The sequence below is a fragment of the Nanorana parkeri genome, unplaced genomic scaffold (assembly GCF_000935625.1).
Source record: "Nanorana parkeri isolate BGI_ZX_2015 unplaced genomic scaffold, ASM93562v1 scaffold134, whole genome shotgun sequence".
NCBI lineage: Eukaryota > Metazoa > Chordata > Amphibia > Anura > Dicroglossidae > Nanorana > Nanorana parkeri.
The window spans coordinates 14,411-39,077 of NW_017306402.1; the positions used below are offsets into that span (position 1 = coordinate 14,411).

The 24,667-nt window shown below is 38.8% G+C and overlaps 1 protein-coding gene across 1 annotated transcript in view; it reads left to right on the forward strand.

Moving 5' to 3' along the window:
• The first annotated feature begins 363 nt into the window (after positions 1-363).
• The window catches only part of LOC108784955 (rotatin-like), a 39,759-nt gene continuing 15,455 nt past the window's right edge, over positions 364-24,667 (forward strand). Inside the window, exons 1-8 of the mRNA XM_018553908.1 lie at positions 364-551; positions 3,666-3,756; positions 5,883-6,036; positions 8,958-9,095; positions 14,586-14,779; positions 16,222-16,327; positions 19,845-19,939; positions 23,295-23,372. Of these exons, the coding sequence (XP_018409410.1) occupies positions 490-551; positions 3,666-3,756; positions 5,883-6,036; positions 8,958-9,095; positions 14,586-14,779; positions 16,222-16,327; positions 19,845-19,939; positions 23,295-23,372 (918 nt within the window). The 5' untranslated portion in view covers positions 364-489. The remainder of the gene's footprint in view (positions 552-3,665; positions 3,757-5,882; positions 6,037-8,957; positions 9,096-14,585; positions 14,780-16,221; positions 16,328-19,844; positions 19,940-23,294; positions 23,373-24,667) is intronic.

Genomic DNA, 24,667 nt, shown 5'->3' on the forward strand with positions numbered 1-24,667 from the left:
AATATCTTTGCAATGCTCCGTACCAAAATCAGAATTTTAGTGTTATTTAAAACAGGGCACATTCATTTTCTCTCTCTTTTTTCAGTTTTGTTATGTTTTTTTGTCAATGGATTGCATTACATTTATTGCAGGACAATATCACCAAAAGAAAATAAATCTTTTTTGTCTTTAAAAAAGTATCTGTTTTACTTTATCCTATTTAATAACAAAGTTGTTGCTGATAACCAGGCCCATAGCAGAAATTTTAAAAATGCGCTGGTCCATAAGGGATATACAGGTATGAGAGTTGAAGTGGCTAATGTAATATCAATTACCCTTTTGTCCTTGGTAATGTAATGACTGTTCACTACAGGTCAAAACAACAAAGCAAGAACGGCATCTCAAAGCTCTGAAGAGATTTGCGTTTCTGTGTGCACGTCTGACCAATGTTCCTTAGTCACCCCATCCCTCTTGTCAGCAGTGTGCGGATTACTGGAGAATCTGCTAGTAATGAATTCCGAAGATATTGTCAACGCCTTGGCTAAGACACATTTGCTGACAGATCTAACAAGGTGCAAACAATTGGCTTATTTCACGTTTAGAACCCTGTTGATGTAGATAGACCACCTTTTATATAATGTGTGTATATTAATTCTAAACTATTGCTTAGTTATGTTAACGCTTCTGTGAGTTTACAGCAGTTTTTTGGTCAAAATTTAAGTTTTGTGTATTTGTCCTTTTGGCTACAGAGTTCTTGTGCAACCTGTCTCTCTTTGCTCATTTAATGTGCAGGATAAAATACTTTTTATGATCATACAATATCAGGTAGTAAGTCAGTACCCCAGCAGAAAGTAGTTCTTGTAGTCTGAATAAAAGGTTTTCAGAAATAGCCTGTCAAAAGGAAATCACACCTATTGCACTTACAAAATGATTACCATTAAAGGAGGGCGGTTTTCAGTGGTTACTGTGGTGTGCTGTATGCTTATGAGTCCACCATGCAAACATTTCATTTAAACATAGGTTGCTTTTCTTTACAGAAGAAAAAAAAGAAAATAAGAGATGCTTTCATAAGAAACCTTCTAATAATACCCTTCAGGTGTTTCGTTTCTTTTAAATCTCTTGTAAAAGGTAGAACATTCCTTTGGTTTCAAACATGTAAACCACTGTGTTACATGGAGTTTGGTGGATCCACTGGTTGCAAGCATGTAAAACACTGTGTTCCATGGATTTGAATTGTCATGGAGTTTGTTGGATCCACTGGTTGCAAGCATGTAAAACACTGTGTTACATGGAGTTGAATTGTCATGGAGTTTGGTGGATCCACTGTGTTGCAAGGGGTGACTGTCAACTAGTCGGCAGGCAGATGGTCTGAGCAGAGAGCAGCAGAATCAAGGTAGGTGTTCCTAACAGATACACAACAGAGTTTCAATGAACTTCAAATCATGCGAGTAGAGTAATAATCAGACAAATAAAGAGAACCTGTTGATTAAGCACAAACAGAATGTCCAGCGATCTGTTTAAACACTCATAGCTGCCACAGGTGTGCACTGTAACATATCCCTAGCTAAAGTACTAAGTAATGACCAGCATTTAGCAAAGTCTCAAGGCTGATTGTTACAGGAATAGTAGTGGTAGCTTGTGCTGTGTAGATGTTGGTTATAATAGCCCAAACAGTGACAGCACTTCTAACACAGGACAGCACTTACCGTACTTCCTAATGTAGGCCAGATTTAAAGATCTCTCAGGACAATTAGCATTTGTGTGAACACCCTTAGACAACAAACACTCAGATCTTGGGAAGCAATGTACTAGATGCCAGTAGCATCTATTGAATGCATTAACATGCTGTCTGTTCAATATGATGGTGCATGCCTGTGTTCTAATGTGGTACAAATATGGTACAATTAGATGGCTTTAGCTAGCTAAATATGCTCCCCATGTCATGAATGTCTTTTGTCTAATTCAGCATTTTGTACATTATGCAGGATATATTTAGCTTTATTTTGTTCGTTTACTGAAAATACTTTTCCATATTGTGCCAGATGTAAACTAATATTTATTATAGCAATTGTAAAGAAATGCTGTTTTATTGTATTCGGTGGCTGTGTTTATATACATCTGTGGGAATAAAACTGCATGTTATCTCATGTATACTGTGTTGTATAACAACAGATTTGAAGCATATTACTGTGTTGGTGTGTTCACTGTTATATCTATACCTATTCCTTTTTTTGCAATTTTTTTGTGAAACAGTTGCAAATGTTCAGAAACACAGGCAAGTACATGATTGGAAGAAATAATTGTTTCCTTTTGACAGGGCTGGACAAATCTCAGCAGCCAGGCAGCTAATTCGTCTTAAAAATGAAAGCCTCATTCACACTGCTAAAGAGCCGACCCATACATATCCGTGCGGCGTGCACAGCTGTATCGGGCCGCTCTACGGAAGGACAGGCGCTGCTTGTGATCGTATGCAGCAGCCTGTTCTTCTTTATGGGAGTACGCGGCTGTACGCTCACCCGTGCGGGTGTCCGTACATCCGTGCGGGTGTCCTGTCTGTGTCCGAGCACAGGCACCCACACGGATGTGCAGTTCAGGTCAGCGTACGGCGGTGTGCTCCCATAGAGAAGAACAGGCTGCTGTGTACAATCAAACGCAGCACCTGTCCTTCCCAGGAGTGGCCCGATACGGCCGTGCATGCCGCACGGATCTGTACGGGCCGGCTCTTTAACAGTGTGAATGAGGCCTAAGGCTAACTAATAAGGTTTAACACTAATTGTTGTCAATAAAGGTGGCTCCTAAAAAAAAAAAAAATCCTGCTGGCTCCTGGATTGTTAGTTCAGGTTCCTAAATTCCATATTAATTTGTCCACCCCTGCCTTATAGGTAAAATATTTTTGTTATACCATCCGGCTCCTATTTTGAAAGCAAATGATTGTTCCTAGAACTTGGATGATGAGTGTAAAAAATAAGCAAAATCGATATCCCTTTGTATTTGTCTGTGTAACCCTGTGTGTTTTTCCTAGCATATTGTATACAGTGGGAAATTTAGTTAAAACTTAGCAGAAGTATTTTTTTCCCCTAATTGTTTCTGTTTGTGTGATACTTCCACCAGTAAAAAAGTCCCATGACTCAAATAAGGAATGAAAAATTGTATACATCTGCTTAGCTTCATGCAGTATGACAGTTCCAGCTTCTGCTTCAGGGCAGATGTGAAAGCATGTTGTAATGATAAACCTTGGATCTTAATGCAATCTGTATCTATATAGCACTGAATTCATCTATGTAAACTGCATCTTCGGGTCATTCTTGGTAGCAGAGAAATGCTGTAAAATTACAGCATATACAGTTATTAATATTAAGAATGTCTCCCTACACAGTTTTCTGTTCTGCAAATCCATTGTATAGCTCTTACAATCTGTTTTTCTTTATTTCTCATTTGCGTGAGTTTCAAATTTGTAAATGATGTTATTATAGCGTAGCTTGAAAATGATCTCAAAGCACAAATGTGCATGCCATTATATTTTTTATTGCATGACCAGCTGTATAATAATGCTTAGTAGAAGAGAAATGATAGAACTCAGGGCAGCTCTTGAATATTTTAGTGTGTCCTTGCTGTATTTGCTCTGTAATGTAATCTGACCGTGTAAAAGAAGCTCCTGTTTTTCCTTTGTGTTTTCTCATTTACAGTCTCATAAAGCCAGCTGTACTCGAAAGATGCTTTTCTGATCTCAAGACTTCACTCACCCCTGAAGGTCGCTCTCGAAATAAAAAGTCACAGGTCGGCTTTGCTTTCTGCACAATATTGAGTGAATGCGCTATTATAACTTTTTTTTATTTTTACAAAGGTGAAAATGGTTGTCTTTGACATAGATGGTATTATTTCCTTTTTACTTGTATGTGATTAAAGGATTAGGCCAAGCACAATCAAGAGTTAAAGGGATAGTTTTTCTATTTTATGGCCATTCACACTGCGGGTTTTTGAATATGCATTTCTAAATTGTACATTTGCACCCAGCCCCAATTGGTGCTTTTTTACAAATGAACTGTTTATTTTTTTTATAGGGAAACTATAATATTATTGGGTCAGTTTTAACAGGTTTTTATTATTTTATGATGTCTTACAACAAAGTATTTAATACATATCTAAGGAAATCCACGGCACTATGGATTAGCTAAAGATACTGTACCAGCAGCGGGACCTGCCTGGAGGTTAGCTTTCAAATGCTAAGGAAACAATAGGAGGCCACAACAATGACCACAGAGTCCAAGTTGATTTTTAATTATGGCATATTAGGTAACTAAGATAATTCAACCAATGCACTCTGAGGGTTCGAGAACTCCAAAATAAACAAAAGAACCCTAAAATATGCAGAAAAAGACTATAGGGAATGTAATATTTTGAGATATATATATATAGATAGATAGATATATATATATATATATCTATCTATCTATATATATATATGTGTGTGTGTGTGTGTGTGTGTGTGTGTGTGTGTGTATATGTATGTATGTATGTATATACATGTACAGTTGAGTGAAAAAGTGTTGGCCCCTTCCTGATTTTTCATTGATTTGCACGTTTGTCACACTTTTTAATGTTTCAGATCATCAAACAAATTTAAATATTAGTCAAAGATAACACAAGTAAACACAACATGCAGTTTTTAAAGGAAGGTTTTCATTATTAAGGGAAAACAAAATCCAAACCCACACGGCCATGTGTGAAAAAGTGTTTGCCTCCCCCCTGTTAAAACATAACTTAACTCTAGTTTATCGCACCTGAGTTCAATTTATCTTGCCACAAGTAGACCAAAAGATCCTCAAAAGCTACACATCATGCGCTCCTTCCCTCCCTTTCTTTCCGTTCATTAGTACACAGTTAGACACCCCGGTCTAACAACCCTAGGAGCTGCACAACACAACAGCCACGACACACCACAACACCCCCCACCCCGGAGGTGCTTACTAGTCAGTCTTAATTTTCCAACTTCAAAGGTGGTTGTATGAGATATGATAGGTCCCTGTTCAAGTTTTTCACGAGTGGCCTATGGCTCTTTGGTATTCCTGTCTAGCTGTGGTAAAGCTAAGAGCTTAAGTTTATTATGTCAGCATCCCCTCTGTCTTGCAGGGCATTCCCTATACAGCATTATCTGAAATAAAGGGATTGGGTATGATCTGTGCTTTTAACTGCAGTGTTCGAGCTTAGATTTTCTAAAGCAATTGGCAGGAAGAATAGTGAAGGGAAGTGATAAAAGGGAACAGGACTGGAAGTGATCCTTATTAAAGAAACATCAGATTGTCAAAATGTGCTCAGTTAACTTGAGTTTGTATCATTATTTCACTGCTTGAAGTGTATGTAAACCCAATGTCCAAATACACCATATATTATATTTGTTTGTATGTGTTAGAGTACCTTCCAATAGTCAAGTGTATGTCTTCTCTTTTTTGTTGTGCCTTGCATTCCTGTTAGTGTACATGGTGAGCCAACGAGTCTTCTCCTGGGACTTCCTGTAAAAAGGGTGACAAAGCTCACTGACTGTGTTTCAAAGCAGGTGTATTGTTCAGCTTGAATAACCTACATCTGCAATATCCACAGCTTTTAAATAGCTGTGTCTCTCACAGAAACGATAGGACAGTCATGCACTCAAGGCTAAGACATTCGCATGCTGGCACTGATTGATGTCCGATTCTGCCTAGGAGACTAGAATGGTGCTGGAATGTACTTTTAGGAAAGAGAAGTAAAAAAAAAAAATTAATAATTAAAAAATTGGTATGCTGATTAGTAAGCACAGATGTGTTGAATTTAGCTTCATCACTATTAGGGTTTAGTTGTAGTTTAACTTTGTTTTATTTAAACCTTATGTACCTTTAGTAAATCACTGTCTGTTCCTATCTATACAGGTGCTTGTTCTTCTTGACTACCTGTCCTCGCTGTCAGGATTTCTGCGTTCTTATGTTCTTTCCGATGCCAGTTTATTGATCCAAGATGATCTAATAAGGTCACTATTGACGACTTTAACTTTAGTACTCTTTACACACCATAAGAAAGCTTTGGGTATGTATTGTTATGCCTTACTACACTTGTCAGCTGAACAAACTCCAGTAAATAATATATTGAATAAGTTTAGGACTTAAGCTTCCCATAAACCTGCATATTTGGACACTCAAGACTTCCCCTTCTTGGTGATAGGCTGCCAGGTCTGCAACAGATTTGGTCATGTACAGGAATAGCCAAATCTTGTAGATATGAGAGATCGAAGCACTGACCTCTCATATTGTTTGCAGGAGAAAAGAAATGTTTTTACAAGTGTTGCATACATGTACAAATTGGATGGTTTCTTCTTCATGCCCACCCTAATTGTGTCTGAGTGATTAGCTTTTAAGCTGAATCTTTCCTTAGTGCTGAAATGCGGAAGTTGATGGTTAATTAATACATATATTATTGTATGTAGTAAGGAAAAGTCACAATGTTTGTCTTAATGGCATAAACAAAATGTATTACATTAAATAAACAGGTATGTTATCATAGATATACTGTATCTTCCTTATACATGATGATGCTTATTATGGGTAATTATAACAAATACAAAAGTCTTCATATAAATTATATTTTTTGCTTGCAATGTAGTGATGCTAATGTACAAGATGTCATCCTTAGCTAGAATTGCATCTTGGGGACAATTAATCAACTAGGATCTTATTTTAAGATAAACACTGCATTTTGATAGATGTTAGTGTTGGCTTGTCTTCTTCTTGGAGAGTTTCACATCTTCATTCCATAGTTAGGATCTTATCTTACCTTACACTGCTCGAGGCTGAATAGTTACCTAGCTTTCCACTAAATTGAATATATAGAGAAGTAATTTTATCTTCTATAATCCTTGGTGTATTTCAGTCATTATGCATGTGAATTTTAGTTTCAGCTCCATGCTCCAAAACCCAGAACCACAGATACCTTCAGTCTATAATAATGTCATCTGACTGCCCTCTGCTCCACTCTGTCACCATTGAGATAGCAGGGTTCTTACAATGTTCTAGCCGTCTGAAAGTAGAAAGTCTGTATGTGAGATGTAAACTCTATCAATTAACTTGCTTTGTAGAAAACTGGCACATGAAGAGGATGCACTCAATACAAACTTTATTTCTTAAGGCATTAAAAACGGCAAACAAAAAAGCTAACCTGTTTCAGCACTATACGTGGGCCTTAATCATAGCATGCTCCTTACCATCTTGTCTTGAATTGTATTGTAATTATAATGTCTTCCCTATATTGTAAAGCGCTGCGCAAACTGTTGGCTTTATATAAATCCTGCGTAATAATGTATAGGGCTGAAACGCTTTAACTTTTTTTGTTTGCTGTTTTTAATGCCTTAAGTAATAAAGTTTGTATTAAGTGGATCCTCTTCGTGTGCCGGTTTTCTACAATGCATTTCATGGGCTCTGGCAGAGAACGCAGTTCCAGTCTGTTTACTGAAATAGGAGGTTGAGCTGCTTTGATTTGTTTGTCTAGCAATTAACTTATCTAATGTTCTCCCTTTTAGTCTGTTAAATATACCATTGAAACAGTTTTGTTATATGTGTTCGATAAGTTATACTCACCTGATCTACAGAGTTAGCTTGTTCTTAGACCGGTCCTTCCTGCCTCTCTCCCCCTCTTCTGCAGTGGTCTAAGGTCCCATAAATCATCATGTTTTATACACTATGTATAGACATGAGGATGCTGAGGAAGATTCCAATGCTGCAGCATAGGAGAAGAGAGGCTATAGGGAGCGCTGTGACAGCTGGCTGGCTCGGAGCTTTGGGTGAGTATAACTTTATTTTTGACCCTAGACAAAAACAAGCATTTCATCCCTGCAGTGTGGGAGCAGCCCCACTGCAAGGGTTAATACAATTTTTTTCTTCTTTAAGATACACTTTAAGTTCTGCACACTTTACTGGTACTTGTAGCTGCAAAATAGACTGTTACTCTGTTTTGTCCATTTTATTCTCAAAATGAACCTGCAATAATTATGTAAGAACATGGTGACTTGTTAACGAGTGTTAATTAGGAGCAAGAAAAATTGTTATCTAATCTTGTTTCTGAATATAGCTACTATAAGTCGTATGGGCCCCCAGGGAGAAGTGGCATGGTGGAAGTATATGTACTCACACTGTTTCTATAATGAGTTGAAATACCTGTTTCCATTGATATTATCATAATCTGTGAGAGACTTGCCCACACATCACTATACAGGGGCTTAGGAACCCTAGGCACAACTTTATCGCTTTGGCTGAATGGTGGCGTGGCCTCACTATGTGAAGCTATCCTTCACTTTGTTATCCTGACTTCAATCCATAAAGTTTAATCTCTTGCTGCTCCCATAATATATGTTGTTTCATTGTAGAGTTCTTAATTAAAGTTGATAGGACTACCACCTTGCTCTAAGGGCAGCAGCTTGTGCAGCACAGGGAGTACAATTGGCAGGGGAAGTTCAGATTGATTTCAGTTGGGTTGCAAATACAAATTTTAGGTATCATTTTTTTTAAGGAAAAGCTGTTTTTTTCTGTCTGATTTAAACAAGATCCTAATTGGATTTACATAGTGTAAGGCTGCATGTTCCTAACTTGAAGGCACTAAAACTGCTGATTTTCAGCTACTAAAACAAATTAGTCAGCTATGGCAGAATTAATTTGAAAAGGTAAAGTGATGTCTGCATTGTTTCAGCCTGCACTGCAAAACGATGACCATATGTGGTAGATTTACTTCTATGCTTCTTGATTTCTTTGTTTTCCTGAATAATGTTAGCTTTGCATTACTGGTAATACTACATCTGCATTTCTATGCCCTGTTTGGACTTCCTAGGTGGTATTTCTTCTTGGCTGCACTTACAGTATTCCCAATAAAGGAGCTTATATTTTTGTAGACCTTCAGTCATCTCTTCTAACTTTAGCTTACAAAGTCTTTCTAGACACAAACTATTTCCTTATTTTTTTCAGATGCTGAGGTTAAAAATGCAATTTACCAAACACGGACAGACATATTTGTGTTGTTAACTACCTTATTAAGGACAAATGGTCCAGCTTTTATAGTTCGTATTACAGAAGCTGTGGCAAAGCATGGCAATGCATTCTTTGGTAAGACATGTCATTTTCTGCACCAGGCATATCATTGTTCATTTAATTAGATTTTAACAAAAAGTTTAATATTTGCATTTACATCTTCAATATATTTGTTGGCATGAACTTCCTTTCAAAAGTTCTTATAAGCTAAACAAATACCATTGTATTTATTCTGGAAACTCTGGATATATAGGAGCATTGGTAAGCAGTAGTCTGTATCTCATTTTTTTAAGAAATCCAGATTAGGGATTAGGTAGACAAGAGTATTTATTAGCTTATCTCTTTGCTTCTGGAGCAGATAACCAAATATCTAGTGCTGCTTGCACACAACGCTAGAGAAGCATATTCCTGCTGATACTGCCACTACAGTACATGCAAGTCCACCTGTCTCTGCAACCTGCATGCACTGTATCTCTATAGTAAATACACACTCCAATGCAGGTCTGCAGAATGCACTAATGAGGCAATAGGTGGGAAGGTCCTTGAAAGATGCCTCTCTTTTGCCTTTGTGCACGAAACTTATTTAAACCCTAAAAATAAACCTTTCTAATTTGCTCCTATTTGGGCTGTTAATATACTATGAAAGTGTTTTTTTATATCTGATTCATAAATTCAAATGCTTATAACTTCCTCTAGTGAACTGACACCTCTACTCTCTGTTATGGAAAAGAGGGGAGGCGCTCTGAAATCCAGGAGAGGTGAAAATAAATATAAAATCAACTAAAAAAAGAAAATAATGTAGCAGGACTATCTAAAGACCTGTAATCTGTAATGCATAATGTTTTTGCTCTTGGATTAAATATACTTTAAAGAAATTCAAAATTGTGCATTTCCACCATTGGTATCTTACAGCCAGAATGGAAGCTTTGGCCTGAGTGTCAGCAAATGTACAGTACATTTCCATGAACAATCTTCTAATTCATACACACATGAGGAAAGACCTAGAACAGGCAACACTTGGCATATGAATTATTACAAAGCAGATGTAAACCCTAACTGGATGACATTTACTTTTCTAAGGAACTGTGTAGTTAAATAATTATCATGTTTTTTTCTTATAGGTAATATTGTTTTCACCATTTTCTCAGCATTTGTTGCTTATCAGCACTGCTGTTCTCTTGCAGTCCTTTTGCATCTACCTCTCGTCTATAAGCATGCTCCCCTGAGGCTGCTGTCCGTAATTTCTTAGGGATGGGTTTTCTGATGGCGACAGTAATTAAATATGTCTGCCCAATGAGCACTGGCATAGCTGTTTACAGTCTCCACAGGAAGTACATGTGACAGGGTACTAACACAGAACAGCAATTGGGAGATAGGGGCAGAGTGTTGTCACCCTGTATCAGGAAGTGCCTAAACATGGTTCCCCATGTTCATTGAACCTTAAAAATCTATAGTCTAGAAAATATATACCCACAGTGTTTCTTTTTCTCATCTCAACTTTAATCAGAACTTCATGGTTCTGTCACTTTAGGCCCCTTTCACATGGGCTTTCTGATCAGGTCTGCCTGTCAGTTTTTCAGGCGGACCTGATCGGAAGCCTGATGTTATTGTATGGGCGGCCGGATCTAAACGGACGGGAATCTGTTTACATCCGGTTACCCCCATCTACGGCCAGGTCCAAAAAGAAAAATGGAACAGAGATCTATCTCACCAGACCCAATTGTGCTGGATTTCGGGTAACCGGATGTAAACAGACACCTGTCCTTTTAGATCTGGCTGCCCATACACTAACATGGGTTTGAGAATGTCAGTTTTTTTCCTCCATTGCAAGATGAAGCAAGAAAACTGCATGCACACGGATGTAACAACAGATCCAACTGTGTGAAAAGGTTGTAAATGTATACCCAAGTACTATACTATTATATACTCTATACTGTGCGGTTGCATTTTACAGAAAATGTGCACACTGATATTTTTTGATACTAGAAAGGATAAGGCAGTCTTTTTTCATGTCCTTACTAAAGGCAAACTTTCCACTGCAGTGCAAAATAATTTTGCTTGAGCTTATATAATATGCACTAAATGTGCTGTTTTTGTAATTTATTAAAACATGGTTGTGTAATGCTTTTTCCGCTTTACTCACCGCAGCAAATTGTTTAGCTTAAAATATTAGGCTAATTGTATGTGTTAGAAAATTGACCACACAAATCTTAAATGAACTTAGTTTGGCTGTTCCGGCCACATTGCAGGAGGAGACACATATTTTCATAGCATAGTTCCTTTGCTTGGGTGACAAGGCCTTACTTTGTAATTAGATAGAAAATGGATTCATTGTGTATGCTGGCAAGGTTGGAGTGGACTCCAAAGTGTAATTTGCAAATACTAGTCTGTAGAACATCCGCAAAGCATTTAACAGTCTTCAAGCAGATTTTTAAAAATCTGTAAAGAGACCCTGTTCATATTTAAAAAAATAAATGAAACAAGATCCATGCTGTAAAAGAGGAGATGTATAGTTATCTCTTTAATGGGCGGTGTGTTAAATCTCGGTCTCCTTGCAGAACTATGAGTGCCAGTGGTATCTTCAAGATGATAAAAGATAAGTCACCAGCATTCAAGAATTCAAGGTGCATAGTCTAAATATTATACATCTCACAGGTCATATAGCCCACATTTTGGGGCCACACAGGGTCCCTTCCCCACTGTGTCATCTTGAGGAAGAGACCCTGTGTGGCCCCCGAAACGTGGGCTGTATGACCTTAGTGATGTATTTACAATAGATTAGACATGTGCACCTTGAATGCTTGAGTGCTGGTGAATTCTGTTTTATCATCTTTGTCACTACAAGCACCGCCTTGCTTAAATCTGTCATAGCACTGCATGGACTGCAGGTGGTCTCTACATCACTTGCCAGTGGTATCTGACATATTACGTGTGTTGGATAGTGATGGGCTTGGGCGTGTTCACAAGCGCCTCGTGCCGAGCCTGCCAGGAAGCCGTCAGCGCGCAGGGCCAATCAAAGGCACTGAGACATGTTCCCGGTCCGCAGCTGCAGAGATCAGGAAATGTCTCAGTGCCTGTGATTGGCCCTGCGCGCTGACAGCTTCCTGGCGGGCTCGGCACGAGGCGCTTGCGAAGACGGCCGAGCCCATCGCTAGTGTTGGAAAGCTTGTTCCTTGCTGTAGGCTGTGTGGTTCCTACCACTGACCTGTGTGTCACTACAGAACTCATGGATCTGCAAGAGAGCACCCACCTGCTGGAGATGCATTGCATCTCTTCTTTTAACAGTGTATGCACTTTTTTTAAAATTGTGCAATAGAGTCATCTAAAAGCACATTCTAGCACCAGGCTAGGACCGCTGAATGCAGTTAGAGTTGTTATAACCCCATATTAAAACATCCCAGAGATGGCTAACAGCTGTAACTTAAACATTTGTTTGAGAGCCACTGACCTTCTGTACGCTGAACCCCACAACAGCTGTGTACTTCATTTCACGTCACCACTCACTCCACACCTCACCCTCCCAAACTGCATCAGCTATACAGAGGAACATGCTTCCCCAAGCAAGTGCTTGATATTTCCTTGTTATGTGCTAGGTGCAAGTAAGGGGGGAGTTGGACATTATTCAAAAAAGTTTATTTTACACAGCAGGTCTTCTTCTTTGTACTATAGCAGGTATTCTTAGACACTGTATAACTGTGCTGTTAAAACCCCCCAAATTATGTTCATAGCAAGACTTTAATTTCAGACTGAGTTCTGGTGTAGCCTTAAAGTACACATGTAATTCTTATAATAAGAAAATTATGGGGGCGGTCTTTGCTCGTCTCATAAGTTACCTGGCCATGTCTAGTTTTACTGTGTATAGGTCAATAACTAGGAATAGGTATTCAGCACATGGAAGGTCTGAAAAGTAGCAAAATTCCTACCTCTTTACTTTCTCCATGTTATTGACGCAGAAAGCAATAAAGCCAAAGTGTAAACCTGATGGTCGGGTAACCAGCATTTTTAGAAAGATAGTTTAGGAATGGTCGCCTGCATACTGCATTCTGCCACGGCAGGACTACTTTAAACAAGTTTGGGGGGGAGGGGGGGCGTTTAGCCAGGTACAAGGCCAGGTTTGATGCTTCTGTGATTAAGAATTTTCTGTATGTATTAGCAAAGTTCACAGTTTTGCGTTTACTTTTCACTAATTCTTACAATGAAAAGGCACTCGACAATCATTATTCAATGAAAATACAGGTATTGCTCTGGTTTAGTGAATTGAACCAATCGTGGTTGGTTTACTAAGGGAGTAGATGTATGTTCATTTTGTGAAGCAAATTTTCACTTCGCTTAGTGAATGAGGTGAAGCTGTGCAATCATGTGAGCAAATATGTGTGTTTTGTTTTCCTTGCACATGATTTTGAAGTTCATTTTCAGTTCAGTCTTATTCATTAAAGGTAGCCATAGACACCTCAAATTTCAGACAAGCTTTAAGGGTGCATTCACACCAAGATCAGAAGGAAATCGCAAATCAAAGGAGGGTCCGTTGACTTGCCGTTGTTCCTCCTGATCTGTTGTGTTGCAATACCTTTTCTAACAGATGCTATCGGAAGGGCACCTAAAAATGAATGGGTGTGAATGGGGCGAGTTCCCATCGAATCTGTTGAGTTACATTGTGCTGAAAAAAAGTAATGCATGTTCTACTTTTTTTCAGCACAATGTAATTCAATGGAATGGAGCAGTGTGAACTAGCCCCATGCACACCCATTCATTTTTTAGTGCCCTTCTGTTAGCATCCATTGACAAATGCATCACAACGCATTGCAATGCAATGGATCTGGTGTGAATGGACCCTAATTGAAAAATAGAAGGAATCGGATGAAAAATTGTCAGCCGAACAAATCAGATGAAGTAATTGTTCGGGTATTAAGACATCAGCAGGTTCTGGGAGATGGAGATTCCATCTTTAATGCTGTTTAGGATGGGTAAAGAAATCTACTAGTTTTCTTCCATTTAGCCTGCAGCTGAACGATATAAGGGCTTGTTCACATGCTCTCCAGTGCGTTCCAGCACGGTTAGTGGCTGGAACGCACTGGGTCGCCTAATTAAGCCTTCCTGCATTCTGGGGCAGGAGGGAGCCTGGTAGTGCCATTCAAGACAATTACACTGCAGCCACGTCTCCTGCCCCGCAGTACAATCACCCGCAGACGTGGCACAGCAATGCCCACGGTGCGATTGGAAACAATAGTGCATGCACTGGAGAGCGAGTGAACCGGCCCTTAATCTATGCATGTGTGGGTAGCCCAAGTTAAGTGAAAAGTGAATTTGCTCTACTACTTTATGAAATCAACGATCATGTGAGACAAGAAAACTGTGCACTGCACATGTTCATTTATTTATGTCTTTGGGCAACTAAAGTTAATGAATTAAAAAGCAAAAATAGCTTTTAAAGAAATAAATGCTTTATATAATTTTTTTAGGAATATAAAGGATAGGGATAATCTATTTGCTGCTCGGCTTTTGTCTTACTTAATTTAAGAGGCCCTTGTTTAATAATGTGTATTGTCTTGTTTGCCTTTGGTCTAGACTTGATGTCTGAGTGTGTAGCATTAGCTGGAAGCCACCCCAGTCTTTATTCGACCAGCTTGCAGTTTCTGTCAGTTCTTCTAGCAGAAGAAGAAAATCATCGCCTTCAGGAGTCACAGACAAGTACACCATTGCATTTGGTTTTAGATGGAAATCTGAAACTAGGGAACGGCCTGTGCAAAGTAATTTTACAGGTTAGTCTTTGCTGTGAGAAATGCTTTAATAGTTGTTCATACATTCTGAAGGTGGATAAATACTGTACATGTAATGTTATGTATAAGTAGTTAGCAGGTGTAATAATTGTGTACACAAATGTTTTGTGTTAAAATTGCCATTTGTAGAGTCCTTTCTCACTGGACATTCTGTCTGTAGATGTTTATGATGAGCTTGTTAGCTGCTCAGAGGTCAGAGCCCACCCAGAGATCCATAAAACCTGCACTCCGTGTAGAACAGAATGCAAAACCAATTTAACACAGAATGGATGGGAACAGAACATATGTTATTGTCCCCTGATAATGGCCATTTAGTACTTGCTACCAATGAGCCTGAATTTTGCCTAGCACACCATAAGTACATCCTTATGGGGCTTGCTGCCTGAGCTGCATTCAAAACGTGAACGAAACTCAGATCAACTAAGCATGGCCATAAGTAGAGTGTATGAAAACATCTTTAAAGTGAAACTAGACCCACCAATCTTATAGCCTCCCACAACAGTTACTTTTAAGTCATGCCAACTGTCAAGGTTGCCAGTGTGCTTATGTCAGCTCTCAACCAAACATTCAAGCCTTCAAATGGCTGGTCTCATAGCTGATTGCATGTGTAGCACCATGGCAACTGCAATCAAAAAACCCTCCTTGACTATAAAGGATGAGAGGCTCTAGTTCCACTTTTTCTTTTTGGTGCATACTTAAACCATTTAAAGTGTATTTAAGCCCAACTTGGTTTTTATTTTGGATAGGAATTACAACCCTTGCAAGGTTTTCATTGCAATCTGTGTCCCAGTTATGGAGACTGACCTTCCCTACTTGGTCTAGTGACCTGTCACTAGGATTGAAAGTAGGGGAAAATCCAAAAGTTTGACTTGGGAAAACCTTCCAATGGGGGCACTTGTTCTGGGGACAACTGTCTAAGAAGGCATTCACCTAACTTTGGAGAGATATCTTATCACTTCCTGTTTTCTTAACAGGACAGAAAGTGAAAGGAAATCTACCAAATGGGACACAGATGGCAAAAAACAGGATGGGTTAATCGTTCGCTACTCTGTCCAAAATTTAAAAAAATTAAAAGTTTTGTGACTAGTTTTCACATTTTATGGAACTCAACTGAAAATAACTAACTTTTAAAAAATGTACTCTCCCTGGTTTGTTTTCTTTGTAATATGAGCCTTGTATATTTAAATGTTTAATTACTTAATGTTCACAGCATGGTGGGACGGGTCTAGTGTTTTGGCATCTCAGTTCTTCCCAGTACTTCTAAAATCACTAATTTACACAAAAAAAGAATAAAGGAGTTTTAACTTTTTTCTGTGTGCTATGTATGTGTTATCTTACATTTCATGCATTTCAGTAAAAGGCCTAATGAGCAGCGGTAATGTTTAGTTGTCTCAATTAAATACTTAGCATATTATTTGATATAGAGCTATGAAGAGAAATCCTTGGAGGACCCTCTGAGGCAAGTGTGTGTGAATTCTTTAATCTCGCTGTTGGCTGTCAGCAGAAGTGCCCAGGTGTACAGTCTACAAGGTAAGCTTTTCATTTCTCTGTAATTACAATAAAAGCATAACATTCACCTTGTGCTCTTCATCTATTTATCCCCTTGTCTATGTGATGAAAGCGTAAGAGCAAGATTAAATATTTGCCTTACAATTGTAAGAGGCAGCTCATGTTGGAAGGAATTATGATGGATTTTTAAAAGATTCCAAAGGAATACATGGCTAATTTTAAGGAATAACTTTGGTCAAAACAAACCTTTTTTCTGGGATCTCCAGCTGCGGGGTTGCTTAGATCTCTCAGTAAAACCGACTGACAAATTTGTTTCAGTTCTTCAACCCAGGAGAGTTACTAATATGCAAATTAGGAGGTCTCCTAAACCAGACAACAACAATAACTTGTTGTATAAGCCTACACTTCTTTAACCACTTGAAGACCGGGGTGTTAAACCACCTTCCTGTCCAGACCATGTTTCAGTATTCAGCACTGAGGTACTTCGACATTTATTCAGTTGTGCAGCACTGTACCGAAATTAATTTGATATCCTTTTTTTGGGACAGATAGAGCTTTCTTTTGGTGGTATTTAATCACCACTGGGGTTTTTTATTTTTTACTATAAAAAGTACTGATAATTTCGGAAAACAACTTTTCCCCACAGTATGTTATGAGACATGTATTTGATAATAAAAAATATTTTGATTAAAGATGGTGCCAAGTCAGGTAAAAAGACACCAAACAACATGTCAAGTCTTAAAACTGTGTGCGCCCATGAAATAGAAAAAGCTACAATACCCAAAATTGCCCATAGACGACACTTTAAAAGCTTTTACCGCTCATAATTTTAGTGTTGGAATTCGTCGATTTTGCACATAGGCGCACAGACGCATGTTTGTGTTTGTAAGTGCGTGTACATGGGGGTGGTGGACTTTAAAAAAAATAATCTAAAAGGAGTTTTTTTTTTTTACTTTTTTTTTGTGACCTTATTTATTTTTTTTACACTTAACTCTATTGCTATCATATAGGGGCATGCATATAGGAAGCAATGTGATAGCACAGTGGTTCTTAACCTGTGTAACCTCAGGACCCACATTTGTCCTTGGCCATTAAGTAGCGACCCAAGTCGCACTGCAATGGACTGCACAGCATTGCAGTACCACGCGTTCCGGTGTGGAAAGTGGAAGACATGCAGCGACCCACTTTTGGGTCACGACCCACCAGTTGAGAACCAAGGTGATGCCAGATACAGTGACAGGTCCGATTTATGAAGACATTAGGGACCCTCAATGAAGCTCATAAAGCATAGATCTGCTTCACCAGCTTCTTCTCCAGCCATAGCAGCCGATTAAATCACAGACTGAAACCGAAAGTGATGTAATTCACATCACTTCTGCTTTCAGTGTTTGGAGGGGAGTTCAGCCGCTAGAAGTATGCTGATCTCTCTCCACTCTCAGTGCAGAGACCTGCCGTGACGGTCCCGGGCTCTGGTGTCCCCTGTGCAAGCGCGGGACCGGCACTGTAGGTCTCTGCTCTGCTGTCACAAGCCTGGGCAGTTCTAACAGAGCATAAGCAGAGGTTACCTTCAGTAGAAACCAAGTGTAAGAATGATCTGGTCCAGAAATGTAGGTAGGTAACGTTATAAGAACAAGACTTTTCCTTTCAAGGGTTTCTAAGGTAAAAACTAAAAATACATTTGTATTTTTATATTGAATTTTCATAAGTTCCTTCCCACTTCTAATAACCATATCAATCTAGAAGTTTGTAAACTCACTTATTGAAGATGCCAATAGAATGTACATCCTCAACAGGAAGTGCATATTCACTCAGCTGTGGGAAATGCACTTCCTTGTGTCAAAACTCTTGCAGACTCTGACTTCTGAACTACAATGCAACATCTGAACAATGTAACATTATCATTGCTTGCTAGAAGCAATGCATTATGGGATATGTAGCCTTGGGAAATTGAGATTACATTACATCAATCATCAAGGAAAGATGCAAAGCACACTGGGAATACAGGAAGTTGTGGAGAGTGATGGGCAGACGGAAGGCAGCACTTACTACATAAAAGGGATTTTTCTAAGTAAGCTTTGATTGCATTATCAAAAACAACAATAGTATGTTGTATTACAATGCTGATGTTATCACAGGATAGTGTGCGCTGTGACGTTAGAACTCTCTTTACGGTTGAGTTTGGTCCTGTGGGTATAAAAGCTTTGAGGGATGCGACTTGGCTTTCCAGGCGTAAATGTACACTAATCATAAATGTGGAAATTGTGAACTATTTTCTCTGCAAAGGATCAAGCTAATGATTGGTAAGATGCTACGTCTCGGCCTTCTACGTTTGCTGATGTGGTGGCATCTTGACTTTTTTAAGGAGAGTGAACAATTCCAGATTTACTGGGATGGAAGTCAATTCCAGTTTAGGTAAAGGAGGCAAACAATCAGACCAAATCATTGTTCCAACACATGGCTTTTTAAGCTAGAAGCAACAGGTCCCCTTGGATTTGTTGACCTGAATTAATTCAGCTTCTTTCTGTAGTAAGTGCTTTTGTACTTGTAAAGTTCAGAACTGGTATAATTTATCTTAATTACAATACAAGTCCAGTTGAATGTGACTAACTTCTACGAGCTTTACCGTGAACTAGATGAATGAAAACCTTCACAGAAAATGTATCTTTTTTTTTTTTAGATTTATGTCCTCATGCTAATAATTTAAGTGGTAACTAAATAATGGGATTTTTTTCACAATTGAATGTTAAACATAATACGTTTCCCTTTGTTTATTAACTCAAACGATGTTTGAGTTATACAGAACTATAGAGTTAAGAGGTAATTGTTACCTTCTTGTAAGTTTAAAAAATAATCATGCACTGGATAATCTGTGTTCAAATGCCTTGAGAAAGCTTGGGTCTGATTATGGAATGAACAAAGGAGGAACACTTTTTTGTAGCCTTGATGTTTGTATCATTATAAAGTGTTTAAAGCCAGTTGTAAGAGTAAAGAGCATTGAAGACCAGCTTCTATGGGCTGTAAACTATGGATATTGATAAATAAAGTGATCCTTCATGGCAGCTCCCCACTGTGTGTTTTCAACGTTCCCCGCTCAGATTGCTTTTAGAACTCAATAGTGCTGTATTTCCTGTGCTCATCAAAGGTTGAGCTTGGCCCTGGCCCATCACATTGAAGGATCACTAGAGAAGGTTTGGTTTGTGGGTGGGTGGTTGACCAAACTTGACTTTTAATCTCAAGGGCAGGGCCCTCCTTACCATCTTGTCTTGAATTGTATTGTGATTGTAATGTCTTCCTTATATTGTAAAGTGCTGCGCAAACTGTTGGCGCTATATATAAATCCTGTATAATAATAATGTGATGTAGACAAGGTAGAGAGAAGCAAATTGTGCATTGGATTACCCTTAACATTAGGATAAAACATAATAATTAAGATGTGTAAATTGGTTAAAATAGGTATCTCTTTCGTATACCTGCATTTCCCAGTTATCTAAAACAATTATAAAGAGTAAATGATTATAGCTGTTTATTTGTTTTCTAGTTCACTTTGTTGATTCCTGCACTGAAAAGTTGAAATACATTCATGCCCAGCTGAATCTTGAGTCCCTTCGACCAGGAAAATCACAAAAGAAAAAGGTGCTCATTCTGTCTACTTCACAAACAACCAGCTTGTTTTAAGGCAATTCAAGAAAATATGATTGCATGTAAAAAAAACGACTATGATCAGCTATGCTTATGAGACATAAACATACAGATGTGCATGGGGATATGTCTTGTGCTATCTAATTGGCTACAACAAAGACAAGAAATACCAGGGTTTATGAGAGATATGACACCATGGCTTGAAGTTTGATAGAAAAAACAAATAATTTCTATTTTTACATATTTATAGATAACATATGTGTTACAATGTACATACAAACAAGGATAAAATAAAAAAAGGGGCAACAAACAGTTGCGACCAAATTTAAAAAAATATATAACAATGTTCAAACCCAGATCATATACCCATTAGGCATATATGGACAGAACCATTGAAAATCAATACATTGTATATGTGCTATCTAATACCATTTATTTAATTGCACTGGGTGATGATAGAGGGCATACTGGGATAAGATAGGGGTCAAGTAAAGACACCTGGAAGCAGCAGATCACACTGGTGAGAACAACAGCCAGGCTTAATGATTTACAAAGAAATCTTCACAGACCCATTTGCTAGTTTCCCCCGTGATGGCGTAACAGTAGATTGTACTTAAGCTGCACAGGTTACATCACTTACACTTGACTGACATTTTTAATAGCAGTGTCATGGAGTAATTTATCTCCTCTTACTAATTTAATACACAGCATAGGTGTGCACCAAACAGTGTTTAAACGTATACATTCACCTCTTGGGGCACACTAAATCAATAAATTGAGTTCCAGAAACTGCTTACTAGTAGCCCTAGTACTAGAAGCCCTGATGATACTCCCTATGTGAAGAGCTGTATTTACATCACCTCTGCGACCATACCCACCCTTCATTCCCAACCCAGCAAAGCCAGGCTTCCCTTAATCGCACCTTACAGCATTTGCTCAGCCTTAGACTGTACCTACACACTTCCCATTGGTAGTTGCACAGGGATACTCTCCCATTCTTGATTGCCATGTTTTTGTAAAGTGGCTCTGTCAACTAGACATGTACAAATGAAGCCATACTTTGAATTTTGAGAGTGCTCCTACCTGATTTGTGCAACTCTGCTTTCATCAAGTGTCATTGGATGCCACAAGTCAAGTATCATCTTTACTAAAGGACACCTGAGAAATGTGGTGGCTGCCATTGCTGACCACTGGAGATGAGCCTGGGTTTGGTGTGAAACCAGTTTGCCTGAGTTACCTCCAAACTGACCACCAGTCCCCCATCCTTGCCCGATCAGTGGCAGCAGTAGCACCCCTCGTCCCTTTGTGACATATAGCTGGAGGGCGGGGAATGTGCCTCTCCACAACTAATCTGGTTGTAAGGGTGGTGGCAGTCACTGCTTTGAGCGGGCTTGGGTGAACTCAGACAATCTGGGTTCAAACCAGGCTCATCACTACTGACCACTGCTCCTGAAATTGCTCATTCCCTAGCTGCTTTGCCAATTCTTTGGTTTTAGTACTTTACCACCAACACGTAACTGGTATAGAAATAAAGAAACTCTGCCTTTTCTCAAACTTAACTTGCTTATTCTGTGTCTGCGACTTCAAAGTATTGAAACTGGTCAATCCAGGAAATTAACATTTTCAGGAGGGGGTCAGTGATGTTAGCTAGCTTTCCCTAATGAGAGATGTACTTCAAACATAACATTAGCCTGATTTTTAAAAAATGTTAGTCCTGAGTTTAATTTTATAGTCCCTAATCACATTCAAACATGCTTCGCAGGTTTAAACGTGATTGGTGATAGAAGAAAAGAGGGAGGGAGTCAATACAGCCTATGTTATGGGAAGTATACTCCCATAGATACTAAAAGGTGCTGCAGGAAATTACAGAGATCTCAGACTAAGAAAAACTGTAGAAACATAGTTGCAGTGTTTTCTGCCTAGCATAAATACGTTATTGTTGCCCAGAGTTACTTTATACAATACTATTGTTTTACAACCCTCAACTGTGGATTTGATATTTGTTGACCTCGGGGCCTTGGAAGTAATTCAGGCAAGCCGTTCTGGCTGGCTCCCCACAGGATACCCATCTTTGGAGATGTGTACGTCAATGTACTTTTGAACTGTTTAAACATGTTCCTGTTTATCTGATCTCTTATATGGCCTGTATTCATTTTATCCATTTATATATTTATCAGTTTCCTATGAAGTCAGTTGCATCAATGTTATTCTCAGGAAGTGGTTAGAATTTTATAGAAAGGCATTCTTTAGAAACTCCCTGATGACGACTTATTTGTATTATAAGGAACTGCATTCTTAAACATAGCCCCTGGCTCATCACCTGGGATTGCAATTTTCAATTCAGTATTGATCTTTTATTTTATTTTGTTTTATAAGCTACTGGTGAAACAGCTTGGAACTTTTTTTCTAAAAGGGTCCAAAACTGAGCGAATAAAGATGGCCATAGACCATAAAACCTAGGTACTCAGCTCTACATATGCTATATGTCTGCATTTTTTGTACACTTTGAACCACAGATTTGACTGTTGTACCTTGGTACATTTTTTTTTTTTTTTTTTTAAATGTGGATGGATTCTACATTGCCAATATGAACATACGACATGTATAGCGAAAGGAAGACAGCAGAGGAATAGTCATTCCATTCTCAATAAGACTGTAGTGTTCGGCTTCAAATTCTCTTTTAGCCTTTACCCTCACATGGCATGATTTGTGCCTAACGTTTACTGGGATATGTTAAAATTATTTTGTCTCTGTTTCCAGCCTCACACTCTAGGGCACTGTATTAGCAGAGCCGAGTGACATCCACATGCCTTAACACAAGCTTTCTCACACAGACCTGCATTTCATAGGGACGGTGGTGTGCCTGGCAGTTCTGTTACATTATAGATTGCAGTGGATCTAAGTCTGGTGCCTATGTAACTGTATAGTCATATTTAGATGCCCTGTCCAGTTGCTGTAATAGAAGAGTGTAAGTAATACAAAGTCTAGCTGACTGCATACCTATTTCTGTCATTTAAATCGGGCTTTAAGTTAGAAAACGATGTCTGTGGTTACAGGTGACAGCAGCACACCTATAACCCATAACCGAAGCTGGCTCAGGGTAACCCTTTGCCAGAGCTGATGGATCTTTTGGTGGCCGTAATAGGTTAGTTAAAAATCACTTCTCTGCTTTCCATGCATGTGATGAATGGCTCTACCTAGCCCAACATACTTCTGCTACTATATGTTAGAATGGTTTATCCTTAGGCAGCATGACACCTTAATTTAGATCACTAACCACTGGGTTAGCTATCATGCTTTATGCGTTTATTGCTTTGATGTTTACTGAATTTGAATTACTTTCTTTTAGGAGGAAAGTTATTTGAAGCAGTTAAAGGTGACGATGCATCTTCTAAGGAACTGTCTGTATAAAAATGAGGAGTGCAAAGTAAGTGCTATTTGTTAGCATCATCCTCATACCGTTAATGCATGTCATAGCATCAACTGCGGGTACTGTTTCCATCAACTTGCCTTCCTGTGCCTTATACTACATAACTGGACACTGATTATATCTTCAGTGAAAGAAAAAGACAAGTTGTTTAATGTGTGCAGTACTACAATATATGCAGAATAAGACAGAAGCCATGCACTGCAAAGTTCAGGAAACAAAACCACAAGCAGAAACACTAAAACAAGGTCTAAAATGCTGACGTATGAAGTATGCTGATGAGTTGTGTGCGTACAAAATAATTTTTGCCTTTTTACTGTCTCCTGATAAAAGATCACTAGCACTAGTCCATGAACAGCATTTCATAAACTGACAAAGATACATGATGGAAATAGGGTGACAATCAACTTGTATTATTATTTCTAGGTTCATCTGTTGTCGTTGTTTTGCCCAGTTACCATTTGAATATTTTTAAGATTTCAGTCCCCAATGGGCAAAATGGTGAATATGGATGCCTTTTATGTTTATATTACAAGCATGGCAGCTTTTCAAAATGTGCTCAGCTACTCTGTTACTAATCTGCTAAAAGACAAATATGATAGACCTCATCAGTTTATGTTGCATCTGCTTAATCATGTAGGGATTGCAGGCTATGTGGCCTGAGCAGGTCAGACCCAACCTTCCTTTGGGCAACCACAAACTGCACTTCTTTAGGGGGATTCTAAGTCCCCGTTCACACCTAAGTGTTCCGTGAACGTAGTATTCCTGTAGCAGAATCTGCTATAAGAGCTACTTTCCTGCGTTTGTCATTTCAATCAAGGGGCGCCAGTCGGCAAACGCGATGCACATAGCCGTTATGCTGAGGTGAGAAGGGAACGTAAGGCCTTATATTCACGCAATGGTTTTATGTCTGGAGGTGGCTTCCTGTGCTAAGAATCTGCAGATTCTTGTGACAAGACTGTCAGGTGGCTCTGGACTGCTGCGGAATCTCAGGCCCCATGGAACCAGACGATTCAGTGTTCACTTGTATATTATATACATATATAGATATATATATATATATTCATCTATATATATATATCTATATCTACATATATAGTTATATAGCCAAAAGTATTGGGATGCCTGCCTTTACACGCACATGAACTTTAATAGCATTCCAGTCTTAGTCCATAGGGTTCAATATTGAGTTGGCCCACTCTTTGCAGCTATAACAGCTTCAACTCTTCTGGGAAGGCCGTCCACAAGGTTTAGGAGTGTGTCTATGGGAATGTTTGACCATTCTTCCAGAAGCG